Source organism: Temnothorax nylanderi, unplaced genomic scaffold, assembly GCF_030848795.1.
Source record: "Temnothorax nylanderi isolate EJ_2023f unplaced genomic scaffold, tnyl_v1.0 TNYL_tig0119_pilon, whole genome shotgun sequence".
Classification (NCBI taxonomy): Eukaryota; Metazoa; Arthropoda; class Insecta; order Hymenoptera; family Formicidae; genus Temnothorax; species Temnothorax nylanderi.
The window spans coordinates 386832-411392 of NW_027249181.1; the positions used below are offsets into that span (position 1 = coordinate 386832).

The 24561-nt window shown below is 36.6% G+C and overlaps 2 protein-coding genes across 6 annotated transcripts in view; one reads left to right on the plus strand and one right to left on the minus strand.

Moving 5' to 3' along the window:
• Nucleotides 1-24561, plus strand: part of By (focal adhesion protein tensin) — a 172951-nt gene that overhangs the window by 31270 nt on the left and 117120 nt on the right. The window lies entirely within an intron of this gene.
• Nucleotides 2874-8075, minus strand: LOC139776405 (putative sodium-dependent multivitamin transporter). The gene is given in 7 exon segments (XM_071713010.1): nucleotides 2874-3477; nucleotides 4820-5485; nucleotides 5867-5986; nucleotides 6068-6411; nucleotides 6752-6973; nucleotides 7689-7901; nucleotides 8070-8075. Coding segments are annotated over 7 exon segments (1827 nt in total). The 3' UTR covers nucleotides 2874-3221.

Sequence of the window (24561 nt, forward strand, 5' to 3'; positions counted from 1 at the left end):
TACGAGCCGGCGCGGCACGGTGCGGCGTACAATCGCGTCTGTATTGGCAGAAATCGATATTCCCGGGCACAATTTACCCTTTCGGTTTTACAAGTCAATTCAAACTCGTTCGTGGTACATTAAATCCGCCCCCTGTTCCGCGTTCTTTCCGGTAGCCGTCATTTCACACGGCACGGTTCGTGAAGCCCACCATGCCGTTACGGTGGCGAGCCGATCAATGGCGAGCTGCAAGCTGCACTTAAGCTCGAGATAAGAGATCCGCCCGTTGGGCGATTTTGCGGTGAAATCGGCAGGAAGGGTTCGCTCGTTCGCTGCAAGGTATAACTGCAAGTGACCACCTCATAACTTGCATCGTCCGTTGCAACAAAGACCTCGAGGCATTTTTCATGATAACGCGCGCGTGGCGTGTCTAGATTTTGATTCAATTAACAAAAAATAAGACGGTAATTTTATTTGTACATACAATCACAATAACGAATAAAAATTCAAAAGACGTCCGGGAATTCTAAATTCTGAAGAATGTTTTAAATTATTTTAAAAACTCAGGATATATTTTAAACATATTTTCGTCGTTCTTCAGGTATCTTATGTTATTCTGAATAATTATCTGATTGTGAGTAATTTCCCACAATCGGTATTGAAATAATAGACATATACAGTTAGGATAATACTTATTAATTTAAAAAATATATTTTTTTGCGCCAAGTTAGTCGCCGGTCGAGGTCTTATTATCGTACGTAGCACGCATATTACATGCAATTTCTAGATTCTCACGAGCCACGCCGTTGTTTTCCATCGTTTTGCTATGGCTAGCTAATGCAGCGACCGTAAGATCTCGAGGATGGATATCGTATTCCCTATAATGCATGGGTCGGTTGCACCGCTGAATTCTGCATCGCGCACGAACTGTTTTTTGCATAGGTTATCGCAAGAGACCCGGGAATCCGACATGAGGTGCGAATTTTTGCGACGTGGCGAATATATCGAAATCATGACGATTCTCTCGAGAGCGAAAAAAAGTGTTACAACGCTCGATCAATTTTATAATAATGGCTCGTAATAATTTTATTTAACGTACGGTGTTCGCATTTTTATTTTTGTTCGTATTTACTTTGTTCTGCGCCATTGTGCTTTTAGCTATAGATAATAATTTCATTGATCTTGTTATAAAAATCTATTATATTCTTTATATTTACAAAAACGTCTATTAATCTGGATAAGAAATTATTACATATCGTATAGTCGCGACAATATTTTATCATTCCATTATTCGATTACGAAACCTTAAATAAATTTAATCGCGGAAATCTCGAAGGCTCCGAAGTTTCCCTTCCATCACGAGTAAATAGTTCGTCGTAACGTAAACACGTCCGGCCATGCCGATGAATGAACCGGTCGGCAGGATTTCTGCTTTAAAATTCATCCTGGCCGCGCGCCAAACAATTCATGCATATTCACGTGACTCGCGCGAGCAGCGAGAATGGATGGCAAAGAAGAAGGATGGATCGAGTGTGACGGCGAGGGGGGGGGAGAGGAGGAAGAGCAAAATAAAAAGAGGAACGCGTCGATAATCGAGATCGGACGTGGTGGAGTGCCGCGTATGAAGTTCAGGCCGGGATGCGGGACCCGTGATTTCAATTTTAAATGCAAGTCCGCGCGAATCGCTTGTACGAGAGTAGATGCGAGGGTGGGATGAAAGTTCCAGCCATTGTGCTCATACGTATGCGCATTTCTATAGGTACAGTCCTCCGGTATCGTCGAGCGGGTCTTAAGCCGGCCCCGCCGCGATGCTGCGAGTCTAGTCATCGTGAAAATGCAATGAGATGCACACGCGATAGCGGCGATTCTCTCTTGTAGATCGAGATGATAAGTTCCAGGGGGAGATCGCGTGGGGAAAATTGGTTTGCGTTTCGATTCATGCAATTTACGTTACATGATGCGTGTATTTTGAAGGTTTATTCCGAACACGAATCGGTGTTTGAAAACCTCATTGCAATATGTAAATTGTGTCAATTTGTGCTTCATATAAATTCATAGTTTCAAAATGTGTGTCTTATTTCCGGAGTAAACATGAAAAATTAGTATCACGTGTATTTAACAAAATAAAAATCGATTAATATTCTACTAATATTAAAATTCTTGTTCCTTGTTTAACTTTGTAATTCCTCGAAATTTGAACGAATATCACCACAAAATTAATTTATCGTTTATTACACGAGAGAGAAACGAGACCAAATAAAAAAAAATACGATGCTCCGCTGTAAACGTTACGACAGCAATTCGCGAACACAAATTTCCGACAACGTATCAATTATTGCCTCTTTCTTTCACCGTTTAATCATGCGCCATGCAGGGGGCAATAACGTTTCGGCGCGCAGATGAACTCCGATTAAACGAATTAAAAGCCTGCTCGTGCTGAACACGGTAATTGGCTGTAGACGATTACAAGATAAGTCGCGCTAATTTCGGCGGCAACACAGCGGAATCGTTCCGTTTAAATCGCCGGTTCGCCGTCGTCGAATCGACCCACATGCCGCATTATCCCCTTCAGACTCTTTTCCGCCAATCAGTGCTCGTTAAATTGCAAATTAATGCAGACGCGAAGCCGCCGCCGAAAAATTGCAATGCGCGAAGATTTCGTTCGAGCTTACCGGCATTTATCACGGTGCAATGGACTGTCGCCGCACACATTTTTTGCTTGCTATAATTGGATAATAGCCCCGTAGCCGTAATTGCATAAATCGACAACATGAAGATTGTTCGAAAAACGAAAGCCTGTGTGAATGTTGTTGCGTCGAATGTTGAGAGTCTTTTAATAACATTATCGTAAATATTAATTCTATTATCGATATATCAATGCTAAAAAACAAACATTGCAAGAGACGGTATGCATTTTATTTATCTTTATAAAAAAGGAACACAATTTTATCGTATTAACATATGCAAGATTAGCAAAATTCTATGTAACGACATGAATACTGAATAATAAATAATAACACTATTGAGATGTCATCATGCATATATACATCTACTAAATCCGTTTAAGTAAAAACAAATTAATCAACTAAACATCGACTGAATATCATAATAAGTTTTAATTGTAATAACTTTATTTACGATGGTCAGTCATTATTCTTATAGTATCATTGGATTATCCTGTCAATTGATTTGACGAGATAATGTAATCTAATAATTACGAATTGTTTAATTATAAAATAAGCTCATCTTATAGGTTCTAAAACGAAGAGTTGACTGTTCGTAGTTTTCTGTGCGTCCTGGCGTCGCCGTCTGATTCTGGCAGCCAGGAATGGCACAAACAAACTTGGATCATGTTCGATATCGTTTCCGCCTTGGATTAGCCGAACTATGATACTCGCCACGTATCCGACTATTAGAGTAATTGTCAGTCCCATAGGGTTATACCAGAGATAGGAGATGCGATACAAATAGAAGTACGACTGATCTGGTTGCACAGTACTGCAAAAAAAGAAACAATTTGTGAAGAATAAATAAATAATAATGTTTAATATTATCCGATAAATGTTTTGTACAATTTAAACGCTAAATAAAAAATCTTTTTTTTATCATTCTGTTTATACTTTCTCCACTTTCTCTTTACTGTTTTGTAATACAAAATGCCTAATTAGCAAAACATCTCCCTTCTCAACGATAATTCGCATTTGAATTACGCTCGCGAGAAATGCATTTCTCATTATCTACTATCTTCGTAATTATTTCAATTAGATCAGATCGTTTATCTTTTTCTACGCTTTTTCGCAAGCGGCCTTTCAATTTCTTACCACGTTGAAAATGGACCGGTCAACTTAAACGAATTCCCGCCGACAAAGAGAAAGCTATAATATATCTAATCTCGCTAATAACGGCGTGGCGAGGATTCCGCGGGACGGCCGTAATTTCAGTTTATTAACGGTGCAATTAGTGTTATTTACCACCGTGGGAATGCCGAATAGCAAGCTTTAACGTCCATGAGAAAGTGACAAGCGTGAAAGAAATCAGGAAGCCTGTGCTACTCGCAACTAATTACAGCAGGACGAGATATCTCCACGCGCATAGCAAACATTGACGCTTCGCGAATTTCGAAGAGTCGCGATAAGACGATTTACAGCGCGCCGATAATTCATATTCTAATCGTCGCGTGATACGCGCCATACGTCGTCGGGCCGTTCTTTCTCCCCTATCTGTTTCCCTAAGATAAATTAATGCTCGTCTACGACGTGCGAGATAAATGGCTGGCAATTGTAAATACGTATTGCATTTATTCCCGATTATGGCTGTAATGCTGATATTTGAGCATTGCGCAACGCCCGAGGTAAACTTCTAGTTTAAGGGAAATGTTTCGTCGTGAATGTGGAATTATTGTTGACTTTTGCATTATACTTGAAAAATATATACAATACATTAGGATTAGATGAATATAACTATAGATAAATAGAGAATAACAGATTTAGAAATCTTAATTAATCGTAGTCGGAGAATCAATTAATGTTTATGCATCTTGGATGAATCTATTTTCAGAGCCTTATTTGTAACATGATTTTTTTTACATATATATATATTTTTACTAAATAGATTAACGATTTGAATTATGCGGTTTCTGGTAAGCGTGGCTAATTTCACCAATTTTGGAAACATAGATTCGAAACTTTAGTATTTTCCCAAAATTATTTTAAAGTATTATTTAAATATATTATTTAAAAGAATCTAATAACTAAAAAAATATATAACGCACGGCTTCAAATATTTGCAAAGTTTAGTCGATACCGATTGAATGTTGATTTGCTTTCTGAGAATATCTTACCTATTAAATTTTATTTGTTCAGCAAGCATCAGTACTGTAGAATTCGCGCAACCTTCGATCGTCACCGGTAAATTTGGAATTGGTGGTTTAGGTCTTCCGAAAGTAGCCCACAAGCAGACGATTAACGCCGTAATCATGCCAATAATAGTTCCCGTTTCGTTAGCTCTCTCACTGAACATTCCGAGAGTAAAGATCCCTAAAATTGGTCCACCGATAGCTCCATGAAAGCTAAAGGCAACGGCGACTAACGTGCCCATTGTCTTCGCTATCAACGCTAAGAACACGCAAATAATCCCATTTAAAACGGTAAGAGCCTTGGCTGTGAAAGTGGCCTTTTTGTCAGTAAAATCCACCCCAAATTTTCGATGCAGTGGCTTCACATAATCTTCGAGCGCCACCGCAGCTAATGAATTCATCATAGCGGAAATCGTACTCAGACTAGCGCTGAAGACACCGGAAACGATAAGACCAACCAATCCAGGTGGCAATTTCTCCACAGTGAAGTAAGGTAATATTTTGTCGTAAGTCGAAATTTTTCCAGAGACAACGGGATCGCAATCTTTGTAGACCGCGTAAATGGCTATTCCAGCAAAGCATGTTAAAAAGCCTACCAGTAAGATGAATGGACCACACAGAAATAGCGCATTCGTGGCCACTTTAACGTTCCTGCAAAAAACAATCGATTGTTGCATATATAATAATTGCATATACAATATAATAATAGAATTTTAATCGAATATGCAATATATAATAAAATAAAGAATCTATAGTAATTAAAATAAAAGGTCTTTATTATTTATTTATTGTTTATATTTTATTTTATTATATCGTATATTTATAATTATTTAGTTAATATTTATAATTATAGGTAACAAACTAAAAATTTATATCTTTGATAACTTTGATAATACATGATTGCTATATATAGACTCTTTTCTTTGAAAGTATGATGAAAAGGATTTTATGTGTATTAAAGCTTTAAAGAAAGAGAAAAGAACGGTATGATATAAACGCGTACTGTGAAATATGAAATATATATTAACATACTTAACAGTCATTAAACGTTGAACTTGCACCTGATTCACCGCAAGATAGGCTAGACCTATTGACCCTCCTCCAACCAAAAGACTCCACCATGTGTATTGCACAGTTGGGTCTAAAGACACTCTAAATGAAAAAGAAATGTATCAATATTTTTATTACTTTTATTTGCTTTATTATTTTATTCTATTATTATATCTAACTTACTCAGAGAAATTTAAACGACCTCCCTCTTGCGCGATACGCCAAATGGCACCGATTCCTCCATCGATGTTCTGGGTGACAATAAAGATGATGACGGAGAGAGCAACTAACATGAGCAAGCCTTGAAAGATGTCAGTAATCAAAACCGCTTTAATACCACCCAACGTGGAATAGAAGGTACAGATTACAGCAAGTACCAAAATACTCATGGTACTAGACAAGCCTGTAGTAGCCTCGAGGGCTAACGCAGGAGCGTACAACATCACTCCGGTCAGTAACATCGTCTCGGAGAAATTAGCCGCACTTACGAGCAACCGCATGTACAACCCAAATCGCTTTTCTAAATACTAAGAAAAAGAAGATATGCAAAAAACTATCTAACGAATTTCCTAGAAAATATATTCATCCAAGATGCATTTTTTCTAATCCCGTTTAGGATCAGATTTATTAAAGATCTATATAGAAAAAGTTATTCTGCAATTTGATTGAAAATCTTGGAAAATGTTTGATTGATTCTAATTTTCAAATTAATTTTACATTTTCCGCCATTTCTCTATTTAAAATTTGACTTAATGTATTTGATTATATATTCACGCAATGTTACACGATATAACTGGTTTTCTTCGAAGAGCACTGAATGTTAGACTAGTAAACGATATTGCGCTCATGCAATCATTCGACAATTACCTCATAGATGCTTACGACCTTCACCTCGAAGAAGACTGGCAGATAAAAAAGGGCTATGATCGGCACGATGAAAAGGCCAGTAGTATACATTAATACAACGATCATGCCGCGGATGAAAGATTCCCCGCTCATTCCGAGCATGGTAATTCCTGATATGTGGGAGGCCATCATGGCAATCGAGAGGGGCAAAACACCTAATGAGTTGTCCGCGGAGAAATACTCCTATCGATGATAATTGTGCGATTAGTTAAACAGAGCAGTCTTGTACACAGGAAGCATCGTTTATGATGCGCAACGTTTCCAGAAAGGAACCCGCTTGTCTCATAGATAAAATTAAGGAACATAAATCTCTCGATACTCGTTTTTTAAGGAAAATCTCTAATCATTTAACTAGCAAAATATTAGCCAGCAAAATACTAAAATATGATCTGCCTGGATATATAATTCATCCGCGTTCTTAATTAAAATGTCAGTTTAAATCAACCTTTGATAAAATTATGGAAGATGTTATCAGTAATCTTTGGGAAATTATATGTAGTTGGCAGGGTAATTATTTAAAAGCATTTTTTTCTTAAGAATATATGAGAAATAAGATACGCTAATATGTCAGGCGATCAAACGCGTTCTACCTCATGATTACGATATAAGTTTCAATTGATCTATCGCTCGACATTCAAGATTTATACGTTATCGATTAGCGCTTCTCGAATTATTGAACCGAATCATAGCAACGGTTAATTAACACGTCGAACATTTAGAAAATCGGCCGGGACTTAATTTATTACCGGCTTCATAATTTACGCGGATAGTAATATTTATCGCAAAATGAGATCGATACATAACGGCATAGATATGATTCGCGTGCGGATTATCGCGATCGGATTGATTTAATGACGAATTGATCCGTCGCGTAGAAATTGATTTTTTGTAAACTGACCGCTGCAGTACGTTGTCGACCACCGCTGAATCGATAGTAGAGTCCGATCATGATAGAGATCGACATAATTGCGCCAATCACAAGATAGTCTGGCCATTGCAACCTGTTAGTTTCGTCTTCGACAAGTGTCTAAATAAGAACAAAGAACAAGTACTCCTTTATTTCTTTGTTGAAAAGTTGAAAAATCGGTAATGGAAATTTTAGGCACAGTTTCTGAACAATTTAATTTTAGAATGTTAACATGTTTGTGAGTTATAACAACGCTATAAAATATAGTAGCCGAATTATTTTTTTAAATACTTTAAGATTTACAATCAAGATTGTGACAAACCTATTTTGTAAGAGAATTATTTGATACTTAATTATGTAATTTGTACTTACATCCATTCTGTAAAATTTACACCATTTACTCGACGAGAACTTTAACTTCAATCGTACTACTTAAATTTTGGAAATTTCCACCAAAACAAAAGTTTTACGCGATTTTTCCTACACTTTGAAATCACAAAGAGCACGAGGATCCAAAAGTTCATGAGTGTTCGGCAAGGTCTCACTAACGAATGTGACCGTTTCCCATTGCATGCTGCAAAACGCAAGAGAAGTTATTACGTAAAGAATTGCTCGGCATCTTTAGCGTTAAAGCACGCAAACCACAGAATTTTCATCGGTAAATTAGACTTCGTAATATGTAGTGGACGTAGTAATATGCTGTTTAATGCTAATTAATGGTCCGTTAAATAAAAAGTTTGTCTACGTAAATATCGTGAATATTAGAGGAAAACTGAGTTTCGGAAAAAATATATATATATTTAAATAAGTTTGTTGTAAATAAATATATGTGAAAGATTTGTTATATAATATATAAAAAAAACTTTTTCAGCGAACTTACGAATGCTGTGATCAATAGCTGTAATATTAGATACAGATATGTCGGTTGAAATACATTGAATCCTAACGAAAGATTAGATTGCGATCATAGGATAAGGCTCAACCTTAATTTAATGTGCCATAGACGATATCGCTCAAGATGATTATCTTTACACTCCAGTCGATGCGATGGATCAATTCACTTAATAGCGATGAAAATGAAAAAGAGACAGGTAGAAACTCCAGATTAATAGATACATTTAATTTCGACGTTAATTAAATAACAAACATAATTAAATCTATCCAAGAAAGTATGCCTTCGCTAACATTATATTGCACAGCATTTATATTTCTAGCACGCGCCATTAAAGTTTTGTTTGAACTGGTTATGAACAGGTTTTCTGTATACGTTTTCTGTTTTTAAAATGCAATAAATGTAGTTCATACTTTTAAAGACAAGAATTAAAAGATATTAGATAACATAACAATATAATGATAAAATAAGAAAAAAATCGTTTCCGGAAGATATATGAAAGTAGCGAGCGCGATTTCTGTTACATTACTTATTGTGTCATCGACATAATAATTACCTGCATTATACATCCTGTTCTGGTCATACTGTCAATGTTTTCTAGTATTACGACACTATTATTCTAGAAACATAGAATAGATACCGAAATGTACAAATAATGCACGATAGTTTCAGATTTTTTAAAGTTATGATTTATGATTAAATAGGTATAAATAACTTCCACTCATGAGAAACATTTCAGGAATTTAAAGAATTAAATATGTTCCTTTTAACAGCACTTTTTACATGCTTGTTTTTAGTTCTAAAATAATTTAAAACAAAAGGAAAAGGGAGAAAAAGTTTTGGAAAGTTTGTAAGTATTAAGGAAAATGGATCCATTATTTTGTTACATGCTCACTTTGGCGTGTATTTTCTTGCTGGACTTTATTTCTATAGCTAGTTGATGCGGTATAATGGTTAATGACAATCCCGTTTAAGCGCCGACTAATTTCCGACATTGTTACTGGTCTGTCGACCGCGTTGTTTTACGCGAATAGCATTGCCGATAAAAGAGGGGAAAAGAACTGCGGACAAAAGAGGTACGGGGAAAGAGAAAGAGAGGAGAATAGGATGGGGGAGAAAAAGAGGAACTCGTAAGTGGTGAATTCCCGTCATTAAGTCGTTAGGCGGACGACAGCAGACTAACTGTCGGCTAACTGGCTGCTGAACTTGATCGACCAATCGTTGACCCCCACGGTCAATCGAAATTTACCCGTGTGTTAACCACTCTTGTTCCACGTAATTCGTCGATATTATCCGGATGCGTAGACTGCTTTCGATAATTCGACGAGGGAAAGTATATCGTCGTGTAGCAGCTGAACGGTTCAATTTACCGGGGTTAATGTAAATTTTGTTCGCGAGTCAATTATTTGGAAAGCCACGTGTGCTCCCTATTACGATCTATAATTGTCTTCTTGCATTATAATTCTAAGGAACTTTTGAAGAGAGAGATATCTCGTTTTTGAGATATTTGACAAAAAGTTTTCCAATTCTTTTATCGAGAACATTTCTTTTCTCTGAAGAGAACGATTCCACATTCCAATACTTGAATAAGTATGCATTTATTTATAAAGTGCATCTATGTAAATAAGTCAAAGAGTGGCAAAGTACTAATTGATTTTGCTCGTTATTGGCGATTATGGATTCTCAGAAGCATTCGACACACACATCAAGCTTTTTCACACCTATCATGTATATCCAGGCATTAACGTCACCGTCTCGATACAGGTGATAATTAACTTGACATATATTTAGCCGATCTCGTTGGCATCTTGGAGTTTGTGAAACGCATATAAATCCAGAATTTAGTTTCTCTTTCAATGTATACGAGGCAAGGTATTTTCGACCGTATCATTAAATAAATTCAATATACATTAATCTTGTGCCGTCATTAGCATTTTAATTTTAATTTTTGATAAACTGAAATAAATTTCAGCTTTTCTCGTGTTCGCGCGAAAGTTTGTCTTCAAAAATACATTTTTTTTTTTAATTAATTTAGATTACATTCAGGTATGGGTGATCTCTAGTTTATAAATAAATAATAAATATCATGTAATGCACTGTAGTATGCAGACACGAAGATGTTTTATTGGATCGAGTAAGTGTCAGAAATTACCGTTATTCGATTCGCTTGAGAATGTAAGCCGATCTGATAACGTTCGCGTGCGAGCGAACTGATTCCCATAATTAATTCCAATTATTAATTAATAACGAGATGGCTGATCCCCTGTCTCATGATTGTGGTATTCAACTCAATTCGTGCGTGATGCTACGCTTCGTCTATCGTTGATTTCGTGCTCTTAATTAATCTAACGTGTTTAATACGGGTGAAACGTAATAATCACAAAGGTCAATTCCAAGAATTAATTTCTCCGAATATTTTTAGGAAGATTAAATATGTATTTAATAAACAATTATGTAAAAGGAGTCAATTATTGGTATGACAAAACATAATGCAAAAAAAGAATGCATTTCTTCTGTAAAATTATTGTTAAGTTGATTCACGGAAAAAATACCTTTTTGTCGAAATTTGCTGAAACAACGCTATGAATATCTGTCAGTTGTTGTGACATTTGGCATAATTAAATTTACTGTCGTAAAGTTTAAATCGTGATTCAGAATCATATGATCCTTAAATATCTTTTTCATCTCTGTCCGTCGACGAAGCATTTCTACTCACGTATTTATCCAAATCAGCTGAGCTCATCAAGTATCAAATTACTGCTACCCAGCTGTAAATTTTTATCGCGTTTATTTGAATCATAAATATAGAAATCGGTTTATCGTCACGTTTTGATCTATAATTTTTGCTTCAGTATTTATCATTTTTCTTATTGTATTTAAAGAACCGTGCCATATATTTATACATTAAATATGTTAGAGATAATTATTATAAGATATTATAAAGATAAGTCACGAGTTTTTGTAGACCACATTTTGACCCATGCTGAATAAATGCATGTACCGATACATGTAGAATCACGAATGTGTGTAAGCGTGTCTAAATTCAGGTAACGCTAGCTGTCCTCCTAAAAATGGTCATATTGCGTATTGCGGAAGCGTAGTTTGCGTGACTACTCGTATGAATAACGAGCGTTTTGACTTATGTAAAAAGACTTGGAATTACGAATCAGAGTTCTTCGTTACGTACGAGCCGGGACGAGCATATAAATATTGACGTCATCAATATTTTAATAAAATTGTTGACATATTTAAAGACATAAATTTTGCCATTATTTCTTTAGTTTACAACGCATTTACAGTATCAAATTATATTAAATACGCATACATGTATAATACACACTTTGATACGGGACATAATATTTTTCTCACATTAATATATCGTGGCTCTGGGAAAATTTCGAGTATTAAGCCATCTTAAAAGTTTATTAACAGTAACCGTTAGTCTTCATCAAGTCGCACAAGTGTCAATTGGTTCCTTTGATATCATCGCATAGCTCGCCATAAGTCAAAGATGCGGGCATCGCTATGAATTCCAAGACATGACAAAAAAATTTATGGGTCTCTTCAGTGCGATACGTAGTACGTTACGAAAGCTGTCAATTAAGTTAATTAACAAAGTCGTGCGCTCTTCCCCGGTCGAGGCAAAGAAAATGCCTCACTTTTTTTTACCATGCAACACACGTATCGTCAAACGGCACAGACTTGATGCCGTGGAAAAAGTAGAATACGACAAGAGCCTACGTATTAAAATTCTTGCATGCGTCGCGACGCTGGTTAACAGAGACTAACGAAGTGTGGCAAGCGACGATTTTTCGACGGTGTATGCCGGAATCTGCCGTGATGCACAGCTTAATGGATATTCAGAATCGATAAACTGCCAACGTTAAACAAATTTGCAATGTAATGCAGTTTGACGTTCTGCAACTGCGTCTAACTGTGAATGTCGAATCGGAAATCGGAATCAGTGAAATTCAATATAGCAATTTGAAACGAGGGAAAAGATGCAATTTATTAACTTCGAATATTTTTGTATTCTTATATGCATTTTTCGCGCGATATTTATTTAATCGATTATTTAACTTATTTCAACTGGATCGTGCCGATATTATCAACTTGGAATCAATTAGTGATAGATTGCAAAGATTATCGATTTATCTGAATTATTATGAGGATGACCAGGTTAATATGTTAAAGATGTAATAAAGATTAAAAATATTAAATATTATGACGTGCTATGCATTATTGATTAATTTTAACTAAAATAAAGATACGTGAGACGCTTGAATGCGTTTTTACGTATTACCATGGTTATGCCTTACATTGCGACACGGAATATTCAGATCCGCAGTGCACCTGCGAGTCGAAACATTTCCGACCACCGCACCGGTACGACGTCACGCAACACAATCACGCTGTGTCGGTTACGTCAAACGAACATTCCCGGCAAATTCTTTCTGTCGCAATTTCGATGCCGCGTTCGATATATCGACCGACAATCACTCGCGATCAAGGCTGTACGGGTGTGGTCATTAATTGTATTAAATTACGTCGGTCGAAGGAAAAAGCGAGGCAAAGTATACATGAAAGCATTGCATTGATGTCATCTCGGTTGCACGCTCAGCGATCAAATATTTAAGGAAGGCATCTTTTTTTACACAGTTAATTAGATAGTTCATTTTGTTCTATAAGAACGAAATATATCGATGAATCGTACGTCGCGAAATCTCTTTATAAATGCAGTTGCACCGGACGGCATTACTGTTTCCGATCGCGCACAACGGCAATTGTTTGTTGATTGATCATTCAATAACGCCAACAACATGTTACGTTGTTAACAAATGTCACTACAGACAAGCACAAAATGAAATGCGAAAGAGATACAGATTGCGATACAGATTAATCTGTTATAATCTATATCAAATCCGGTAACAGTTAACATTTCAATTTTTTAATTTAAAAACGAAATAATGAAACCATTATTTTTTAACCACTAGTAAAAGAACCGATTGATAAACTTTTAGGAAATTTCTGACAATATTTATTTATTTGTAACAATTTCGGAATTGTCAAATTTTGTATAAAAGCTACTTTCTTCATCTTACGCGTGTACATATAATAAAGTGTCGCTCTCGTAATTTACTCATATCCGCAATCTCATGTGACCCACAGTCAACAGCAAGTAAGGGGCCTAACAATTACAAGCACACGCTAGATCGTGAAGTATGAGACGTCTAGGAAAACAAATTGCCGTCAGGCGGCCGACTGATAGAGCATCAATTTCCTTGCAAATTCTCGCGGCGATTACATATTTTCCAGGCACGCCTCGTTATACATCACTTTATCGTTGCATCATGAACTCTCAAAGTGTTCAATGTCTTGGCGGTCAAGTCATTGTATTTGCGCCATAAATAAAGTAGCCGGATTTTGCACGCTTAATGCGGCACATTAATCTCACATCCTCATTCTTGTTGCCGCGAAAAGGTCAAATATTAGCATTATTATTTTCATTCATATAATGGTGTATGTAATTTGCAACAATACGTAGAAAGAAATATGATTTTTGCAGTGTTTTACTACATAGAAGAATATTCTGTTTTAAGACTGTTTTAATAATAGTTTATTCTTAGCATTTTATTCAGAGTTACAAGAAATTTTCATTTCACGAAATATATCAAACAGTTCGTTGATATTATTTTAAACATTTCACTTTAATGTTACTGACTAGGATGTATATAAAGAAGATTTATGAGTGAACATTTATCATTCTTTAAACGTCACCGTTAAAGTTTACAGCTTCGGATTAATTTCTTTGCCTATCTTTTTTATCGTCTATGCGGATGTTTCATCCTTGCGCCGAGATCGATAATGCGGCATCGCGAAAGATCACGAGACTCGAAGTCGCCTCTTTTCCTTGACGACACGCGACCCGTCTGGCAACTGGCGATCTTACGTTCCCCGTCTAAAATCTTACGAGCTGTCTGAAGCCTAATTGTCTACGCCAACTCGCAGTAGGCTATATGTATGAGAGCCACGTGATAATGACAGGAAACGTGTCGGCACAAGAGAAACGCGCTCTCGAACGGTTCTCGACGGCATCGCGTGACTTTTGAGACCCTACAATCTCCCGTCCAATTGCTGCTCCACCAGCCGTCGAAAATGACATCTTCCTGATGACGCGTTATTAGAAAAATTCGCGTGCGAAAATTATTTCAGGAATGTGATAGATTGCTAACGCAGATTGTAGTATAATTCAATCAACGCAAGAACTATTTTTGATGGCACGCTTTGATAAATATCACAATGAACAGAGCCTTCGGCTTACAATAGTTAAATCCGGTTATTCTACATCAAGTACGTCAGATAACGTGTTATATCTTTGTAAATGTTATATATTATATGTTTATAGATACCATAAGTATAATAATAAACGTTCGTCATTATAAAATAATATCGCAGAGAAGCCACATAATGCGTTCCATGTGGCGATCTAATCGACTAATAATGACGCGTGAGAGTCTACGCTTTCGAAATATTTTTTGGTCGCAGAAAGCAATTGAATTTTAAAGCTTGTTCTGCGTGCTTGACAGCGCAGTTAGCGATGGAAATGTGCGACCTCGAATCCACCCGCGGCAGGGCTGATGACGACACTGACGATAGCCATATCTCCTTAATGGATCGGCTTAACAAGTCAAATTACATGTCCGCCGGTTGCTGTTGACGTTACTTCTAAAAATGTATAGGGCGAGGTATATAGGGGGAATGTTGTTCTGCCAATCGGCCATTGACTGACAGGGTGATTTACAAGCTGTTCAGCGTGCTGCTGATGTATCGTTGATACACAGCGAATACGAGTCGCTATTGTATTTCTTTCCAGATTTTCCTTTCATAATTTTCACTATTTATAGACCTGGAAATAAACCATTTTTCATGCTGTCATTCATAATTGCCGACGCAATGCTCGATATTGGGAACTGTGTTTTATTTGCTGAGAGATAAATTACATTTTTAATTACGTTCCTCTATTTAAAATAGTTATTAAATTTCAGAGTAGATGATTGCCAATTAAAAATAACAAGTTTTTATTGATAGAAATAGTGTAGAAACTTTACAATTTTATTTATTATTTTGGTAACAATTAATATTTATTTAGTTTATGAACACAATTTAATGTTAAATTTTTATATATTGTCTAATATAAAAAATTATATTACGTTAAGTTAAAAGGAATTCAATTATACCTCCGTGTTGAAATATACGATGATAATGTTCAAAATTGCCGGATATTGCATAATGGGAATGAGATGAGTCTTGAAGTCTGTTCTCAATGAAAAATGACAGTCTGTCCTTGAACTTTAATACATCCTTTGAATAGCTTTGTGCGTTTTTAGCTTCATTTAGCGCTGACCTACTTTGTATCTGTACCAATTAACGTTATTAACGCGCTTCTATCATCAGCTGAATAGTTACGAGGTCGAACTATGGCTATACTAATTTAATCGCTGGGAAATAAATCTTTCACAGCTTTGTCATTTCATCTAATGACATAATAAATTGTGTTTTAAACTTTAAAAGATCAAATTCATTATTGTGCAATGCGGAAAAAATATAAATTACAAATCTACTCTATATTGAAGATTCTGAGATTGGATAGATAGAGCTTTACATTGACCTATATTCTGATACGCACAACGCGCGCGAGTTTTATTGTAGCGTGTGCACTTCGCGGTTAATTAACTCGGTGTATAAATCCGGCACGTACGCAACAATTGCTCATTTCCATTTTTTACGCGCGTTGATCAGCGCGCGCCGGAACTGGTCGTTCCACATCGCGATTCCGGGCGAGAGCACTCCGCGACACTTCGCGGAGATGAAAGACATCGCGGCGCTCGGCGATGGAACGGATGGGACGTCGGCATATAGGACGCTGAAATTACGCGGAACGCAAACGTTATGGCGTTGCGTAAACAGTGGCTAACTCGATGTAGGAAGGCACGTACGCGGTCGCTGACTTACAATCATGACGTACGGCGGTGCGTGTTGCGTTTGAATCGCCGGCTATAAATCCCATAGAGATAGCCAATTGGGACGAAGGCACATAGATCTAGGACGATACAGATCTACGAGGGTGCCTGTGACCGTTAATATTACGTCAGGCCTAAAGTTGGGTTCGGAGAAACCCGGTGGCCTGGTTTAAATTAATGCTGACGTGATCAGTGCCGAATAGATGGCTTCAGAAATATCTCAAATAAATTTGTCAAATAAATAATCTCAAAAACGTATGTGTATAATTCTAAGAATTGAGATGAAAGTTTTCGCGATGTTGTTTTATTTTGTATTTATAAATTCCTGTATTTCAACGTGACACAATTTAAAGATATGTAGTTGGATAATTTGTAATCAGAGAATTAAAAGCATCCCTTAGATTCTCTATTTATTATCAATGCATTCTCTGTTTATTAGCTGTATCAATAATTTAATTATATATATATATATATATATATATGTCAAAATAAGAATAGCTACATTGTGAATTATATGTCGTACTAGTGTCTGTGTCGCTTACGACATCGTGTTGTTGGTAGACTCACATTTCCTCCGACGCGACGCACGGTCGTATGATAACGAGCTATGCAAAAGCAAATCCATGTATCGCATGAAACAATGGAAGTTCGTAGTATCTATAGATCTGTTATGCATATAATGTGTGTGTGCGTTTACGCGTGTGTACGTAACAATGTGCAACGATTCACCGATAAATGCGTAGCTTCGTTGAGAAGCTATTGGTATGTCGATAGCCACGAGGTCCACGTAAGCTAACACGTATCTATGTGCGTACACGTGAAAGGATTTCTCAATGGAGAACAGCGGATCGGAAACGATATATGCTTTTATGAATCGAACGATTTCGCGACAGACTCGATTGTAGATTGAATACCTAATATATCTTCGTGACATATCATTAATATATAAAATTATTTTAAAAACTCTCTCTCTCTCTCTCTCTCTCTCTTTCTTTCTATATATGTATATATAATTGGCTTTTATAATCTTTTAGAATAATCTTTATTTAATTGGCTTTATAGGTTTGTGATAAAATTGTGAATTCTTAGAAATTAAATAATTAAAAATCTGTGGGATAGTACTTAGCGTTTTTTAATATGAAGATATTTGGAAAATTTATAATTTTTAATAATATCTTTGGTAAATTTTGCATCTGATATAATAATAAACGCATAATTTTTTCTAATTTTATAAATCTCTCCATACGGCACTGGAGTGAACAGAATAGCAGATATATCCACGTATAGACCTATGTATGTTGCAATGGAAAATGCATGAAACACTCTTGACTCCGGATGTTCGCAAAAAATTGTTTGCTACAGCAAGGTGACTTGAGAGAAAAGATCTAGATTCGAAAGTTCTCATCGCATCGCTATCGCGTTGTGGAAGTTTATTCCGCTTATTCCGTTATTTATGTCCGCTATAATCTCATCAACGTGGAAATACGTCTTCTGCCTCCACGCCCACCCAGGATTTCATTCCGTTACTATCTGACGAGTTTTCCTGCGCGCATAGAAACGTGTCCAAGAACGTCGTAGATTGTTACAGGGATATCGATGATTACTTGAGGATAATTGGTACTTTCTTCCGCAGAAAAACTGGAAGATTTATGATTAAGCGGTTTTACAAGAAATTTCTCGGGTTAAGACATAATTATGTAATATAATTCAATTCACCATATCGCCGTTTTGAATTTTTATCTTACTGCCGTTGGTACTTACTGATCGTAGCGCATTTGAAAAAAGCAACACGGAGATAGTTAGTGTATCATTAAAATGAAACAAAGTATCTTTTTTAGGAGAAGAAAAACTTTTTTTCGCACAGATTGTGTAGTAGGTAAGGAATGAATGTACATGATATATGACAACCGAGGCCGTATTCTTGCCGATAATATTCTACGTACATACGTATGAGTAGATATCGCCAAGGTTGACATTAAATGCGCCGTTTGTTGCTACAATTATGCAACAGTCATGAAGTAAAATATACGTGATTCACTCAAGAATGAATTACCAACGTTAACCAACAGATCCTTTCCGTTCAAGATGTAGCTTCATTTAATTAATTGATAGATGAAATATTCGATAGTTTACTTTTATAATAAAACGCTTTAATAACAGATCAATTCTAAATTAGTAAGAAACCCGCGGATAAAATTAATGATTTTAAGATACCTTGTATATATTCTATAAATGGTGCATAATTTGAACGATCAAATCACTCTCCAACCGAGCGTTTCGAAAAAAATAAGGTGCAACCTAGTTTCTGAATCTACGCGGAGTGCATAAAGGAGGGAAGATCGAACAGCGTAGATTTAATTAACGATAAGTCATTAAGAACGGCGCTGGCGACTTCTAATCGGGAATTAGAGATCTCACCGTCGGCGTCGGCATTTTCGCATCGTGGCTTCAATGAAACGTTGTATGACTTTGCTGTAACGACGATCGGAATTTTATCCCCGAGCCATTCGCAGTAATATCTCGGCAGTCTCGGCACATGACTAGGTAACTTTACATCCGATTCTCGATCGCGCGCCGCGTCTAATTTGTTCGTGTTTGGTATTCCGCACGCTATCAGACACAGTCAAGAGTGCAAACTCACAGCTTTTAAAGCTATGTTATTTTTATAGATATTTGCAGCATAATGATGATAGTAATAATTAGGATAACATATTGAAATAATAAACGATTGGAATTCTGATAATTGATTTTATTCAGGTATCTACATATGTATCTAATACTCATGGAAATAACTCTCTTTATTTTTATTTTTATACATAAATTTCATAAATTTTACAAGATCTCAAATATAAATACAGACGCTAATATATCAATTCACGTGAATTCACAACCGACTTTTACGCAATGGTTTTGTTCAGTCTTGTATATATGCCTGCATAAAATTTTACTAGGGAGCTTACTTGATGCTTACCACAAATCACGTGGTCATACAGAGAAGGCTTACGCTTAACATTGTTATAAAATACAAGCGAATGTCGCGCGTCGTGCACTTTTTACGAAAAAAAAACCGCAACAGCTCGCAAGAGCCGCTTTTTACTTTCGGTCAGCCCTTTCTTAGAATCCGACGCTTTATCTCCGCTAAACAAGGCGTTGTGCATAAACCAGCGGTAATATGCATTAAATTATTGAGGTCAACCACCCGACGCTAATGCTTTAAGCGACCGCGCCGCTCTATTCTGCCAAGATAAACAACGGAGAAAGTAGGCAAGAGAGACTTTGCGTAGATATAAGGGAGCTTTTTGCAGCCGACGTTAATAATTCTTCCGTTAACCGGTTGGATTAGTTCTGCAAAAGTCACTCTAATAATGAATGGCTTCAAATTCTACGAAGCAATGTCTTGCGGCAAATCAGAATGTATCTAAAATATCATGTGAGATAGATTGGCGATACTTCCTAGTATTGGTGTTTTGTAACAAAATTTACAAAATCTCTATCCATTATTTATTTTTTACTTACAAACAATTGCATATAATAATTAAGCGCACGAATAAGGAAGTTCAGAGAACTATACTAAAGTAAATTAATAATTGATACAATTAGTTAAAAAGTTAAAATTAGCTAAAGAGTTATAAGAATATTTAAAAATATTTCCGATCTTTTGTTAAATAAGGTTTCCATTGAAACTCACGCACTATACAAACAGAGTTAAAAAGCGACGACGCAAAGTAACCCGCGATAACCCATCATTCACTGTCGGCGCTGGAACTCGACGATAGTCATAAACTGGATAACCAGAAGATAAGAGCGGTTCTTACATATCGCGGCGCCACGATTGTATTCATGACATAATTACCGGAATTAGCGCGATGAAAACATGCCGGTCGAATTAAACGAATATCGCGTGTTTGTGAGTTGCGTGACGCACCGCACGCGCGTGTGTGTCCATCCGAGAAACAGATATAGTCAGGATTATAAACCATCCGGCATTCGTTTGCCCGTGCATTCTCTATAATTAGCCTCGGGTGCGTTCCAATTATCGCGCCGCTCGGTGATCAGCGGTAATTAAGCTCGTCCAAGTTCAGAAACCCGTCGCGTATGCATAACGGCAAAAGATCGCGAAACGGGGATTCATGTCCACACATGGGCGATGTACGCTTTATATGATATATGTTTTTCGCACTACTTCAGTTCTATATAGGCAAAACTTTGCCTGAGACTGCTTTCCACCGTTCTGTTTTTAATGAACAAAAATTAAAGCTATATGTAAATATATTCATAATTCCCTACAATTTATTCCCTACAATTTATTCCCTACAATTTTATTAAAATATCAGGTAAATTGCACTATAATTTAAAATCGTTTAATCTTTAGTATGTTTGTCGACATTGTCGACCTCTCTCGTCATTCAAAAGAGCAAGCTTGAAATGTACGTGTTTAATTCTATGTACCGTAGCTACTGAGAACAATAAAACGCTTGATTGGAGGATTACGTAAATTATCTGGTAGACATCTGCCCTTATGCCTCTTTGGAATGCCAACGAGGTATGAAGGCTTCTGGCATGAATGACTTGAAAGGTATTTCATCATTGACCCTAAATCCGACAGGTGCGTGTCGAGATTACAAGTTGTTGCGCATGTGATACCATCGTCTTTGCAACAAATTAATTATATTCTAAACATGAAAATTGTATCAGGAATAAGAATTGAATAACAAATAATAATTATACTGCTAATATTAAATACACAACGTACGCAGTATAATATTGAAATAGATAAAAAATCGAAAATTACATTTTAAACAAAAAATTACTGTTTCAACTGACTAAAAATTCAATTTATTTGCAGTATCGTCAAATTACTAAGCTTTGTTTCTGCAATATTTTTGATAATCTGCAGTCGAATCTACGGCAAATGTACATTACGAAACATCCACGCGTCCAGTTGACCATAAAGCACAAGCGGAAGATAACGAGCGATACGATTTCTTCTTTAATCTTCCGAAAACTGTTAGTCGGTAACAGCTGTTTTCTGGTCGGTCGAGCGGTTTGTTAGGAACTTGCTGAACATTTTATGTCAAAACCGGGACAGAGTGGAGCGCTTATCGCTTTTTTAGTAGATGGGATCAGCGACAAAAGTAGAATCGTAAAGCGTTTTTTTACCTTTAACAGCGAAAAGTACTGCTTCAAGCAGTACTTCGTCGTAAAAGCTTCGATACGTTTTAACTAGGGACAAAGAGCGGATTTCCATCATTTTTTCCACTATATCATTGATATAAAAATAGATACGACGGGATTGTACAAAACAGAAAGTTGGATTATTCAATGCGCTTGCAAATATGTTATCGAATTTTCATTGTAAATTTTTTGTATTGTAAAGGGATTATAAATTTACAGCTGAAATAATTGTATTCTCTCTTATTCGTCAAAGTGTATAAAAACAAAAGTGTATAAAAGCAAAAAGGAAATATTTATTTCCTAAAAAAAGGTATTTGTCGCATAAATGATATAATATAAGTAAATGACATACAATATTTAACCATAAAGCTATATAAGGTTTGAAAGAAGGACGAAATTAAAATATAGTAATTACATATTTTGATGGCTCGTAAAATAATCGTAAAATACAATAAAAGAAAACACCACTCTATGTATGTTTGTTAATAGTTTAAGTCCACGTAGGCCCGCCGATTCTATGAATAAATTCCACAGGCACATTGGGAGCGTCACAGTAATGAAGGGACCACAGAAAGATTTATACTTCGTTCTCTCCTCCACCCATGTGTGCGCGTGTCCATCTGCGTTGAAAATATAGGATTATGATGTTTCCGAGTAATAACACGCCCCGTACGGTCGACACGTGTGTCTTCGACCAGCGGTCGGCGTTCTTTCGCCTTTATGGCGTTTCGACCGTGTGGCAATCAAAGGCGATGCTGACGCATACGGGGACGTACGCATGTGTGCACTGTGCGCCCGAATAAAATTTCGACAATATTTTACGAACGTATGTAAAATTGTATTCCGCAATGGTGTCACGACAAACGCGTTAAATTCATTCCGTGACATATTCCCGCTGATCCATTCCGAGAGCGACTTTGCTGACCCATTTTTAACGCGGCGCTATATATTCGCATAATAACGTATTCTATATTTAGTCTCCGAGTCACGAAAACAAATTCTAACAATACGACTGGCGCATATAGCGCGACTCGTCGCCGTTGCTGCGGAAATCGTCGCGGATTATCTAAGGATGATAAACGGCATATGGATTACCAGCGATACTCTGATTTCCTTCGCCGGATTGAACCGTCTTATTATCCGTCCGGAATTTATGGTCCAATAAGATAGTTCCTGAAAAATATCCTTCCGCTTCGATGCGGATCATACAAGCCATTTTAAACCGAAGTCAGATATTGCTTTCCCTAGCATTTTACACGTGGTTGTCATATGTATGATAAGATTTATATGTGCCAGGATATATAAAGTACCTACTATCTCTCTCTTTCTCTCTCTATACTACCTATAGCACACGAAGAATTATGCTGCATTTAAAATAAAATGTCACATTCTTGAATATAAGCATATAAGTTTGACAACATAAATAATATGAAATTTTTAAAATAATTCTAAGAATTCTTTGTTATTTTAATTTAAATCTGTTTGTTTCAAATACTTTACTTTATCTTTTGATATATTCGAAAAACTATCGGAATTTGTAAATTCTTTATTAAGGCTATGATTTTCGGCCACACACCAAACAAAGAACGGACTGAAATTACCATATGTTCTGAGAAAAGGACATGTGCCGAAGCCTCACAAAAGAACGGCGAGATTCCTCGAGTGGTCCATATCTCATTCAGTCGTAGGGCTGCAAAAACCGCGCACGACCGTGCCTGACAAATGGCAAACACACGCGTATATCGGATTTGTTTTCTCTGGTATGAGAGAAAAGTATTAGCTAAGATAATAGAAATAAGAGAGTTAAAAGTTTATCTCGCATTTGAGTGACACTGAATGGTTGATTTGCGTAAATTGATAATAAAAGGGTTTGTAAATTAATTGTCTTTGCTAATTCAATATGATTTTTTATAAGTTTATAAGAAATTATTAAAATGAAGAATATATGAATTTATTAGAACTTTACGGTCAAGCGATAACGTAATACGTGAAATGCGTTATGTTATCATGCCATTTATCACATTTAATAGTAACTTGCTTTACATTTCATTCACCTTGAATATATTAATATCTTGTAACGGAAATAATTAATTTCTCGATCTAGAAACGAGTGTGTGTGTGCATATCTTTATTAAGTTTATAATTCGAACTATACAAAATATCACTTTTACATAAGTATCTCGCATATTATTTTCTATTTTTTTTTATTAGTTGAGGTAGATTCCTGCGTAAGAATAAACCGTTGAAATAACTGAAATTTCTGATACTAAATTTCATTATATTTGATAAATTATATTTTTATCTAAAATCTCTTACATGCATTATTTCTAATATATAGATAAGCGGTAGGCATTCCGCATACGAGAAAGTTACGATTATCTCGCTGAGCATCGCGTGTGAGGAAATGCTGGGGCTTTTGCTAAAAACCCGGAAGAACGTTCTTGTACGAGGAGATGTAATGTAATCTATCCTCCCGCAGCGTTTTCAGCCGAGCTTCGCGGTAGCTCGAGCGCGATCATCGGCGCACGTGTACCTCAATTCACGGACATCCCGGGCGATCCTGTGCGAAATTTTCTGCGCAAAGAAACCGGTTGGCACGCCGCGAGAGATAGAGTCGCGGCTGTTCGTCATGCCCGCGCATTTTACCGCGCCGCGCCGCGCCGGCTGAATCGCCACTATATGTCCGGCGCACGTGCAATATAATCTCTCGCCGTGCGGTGTGCCAAGTACAGCAAGGCCGCATTATCAGCCACGCAATCTGGATGCATCGCGAAAA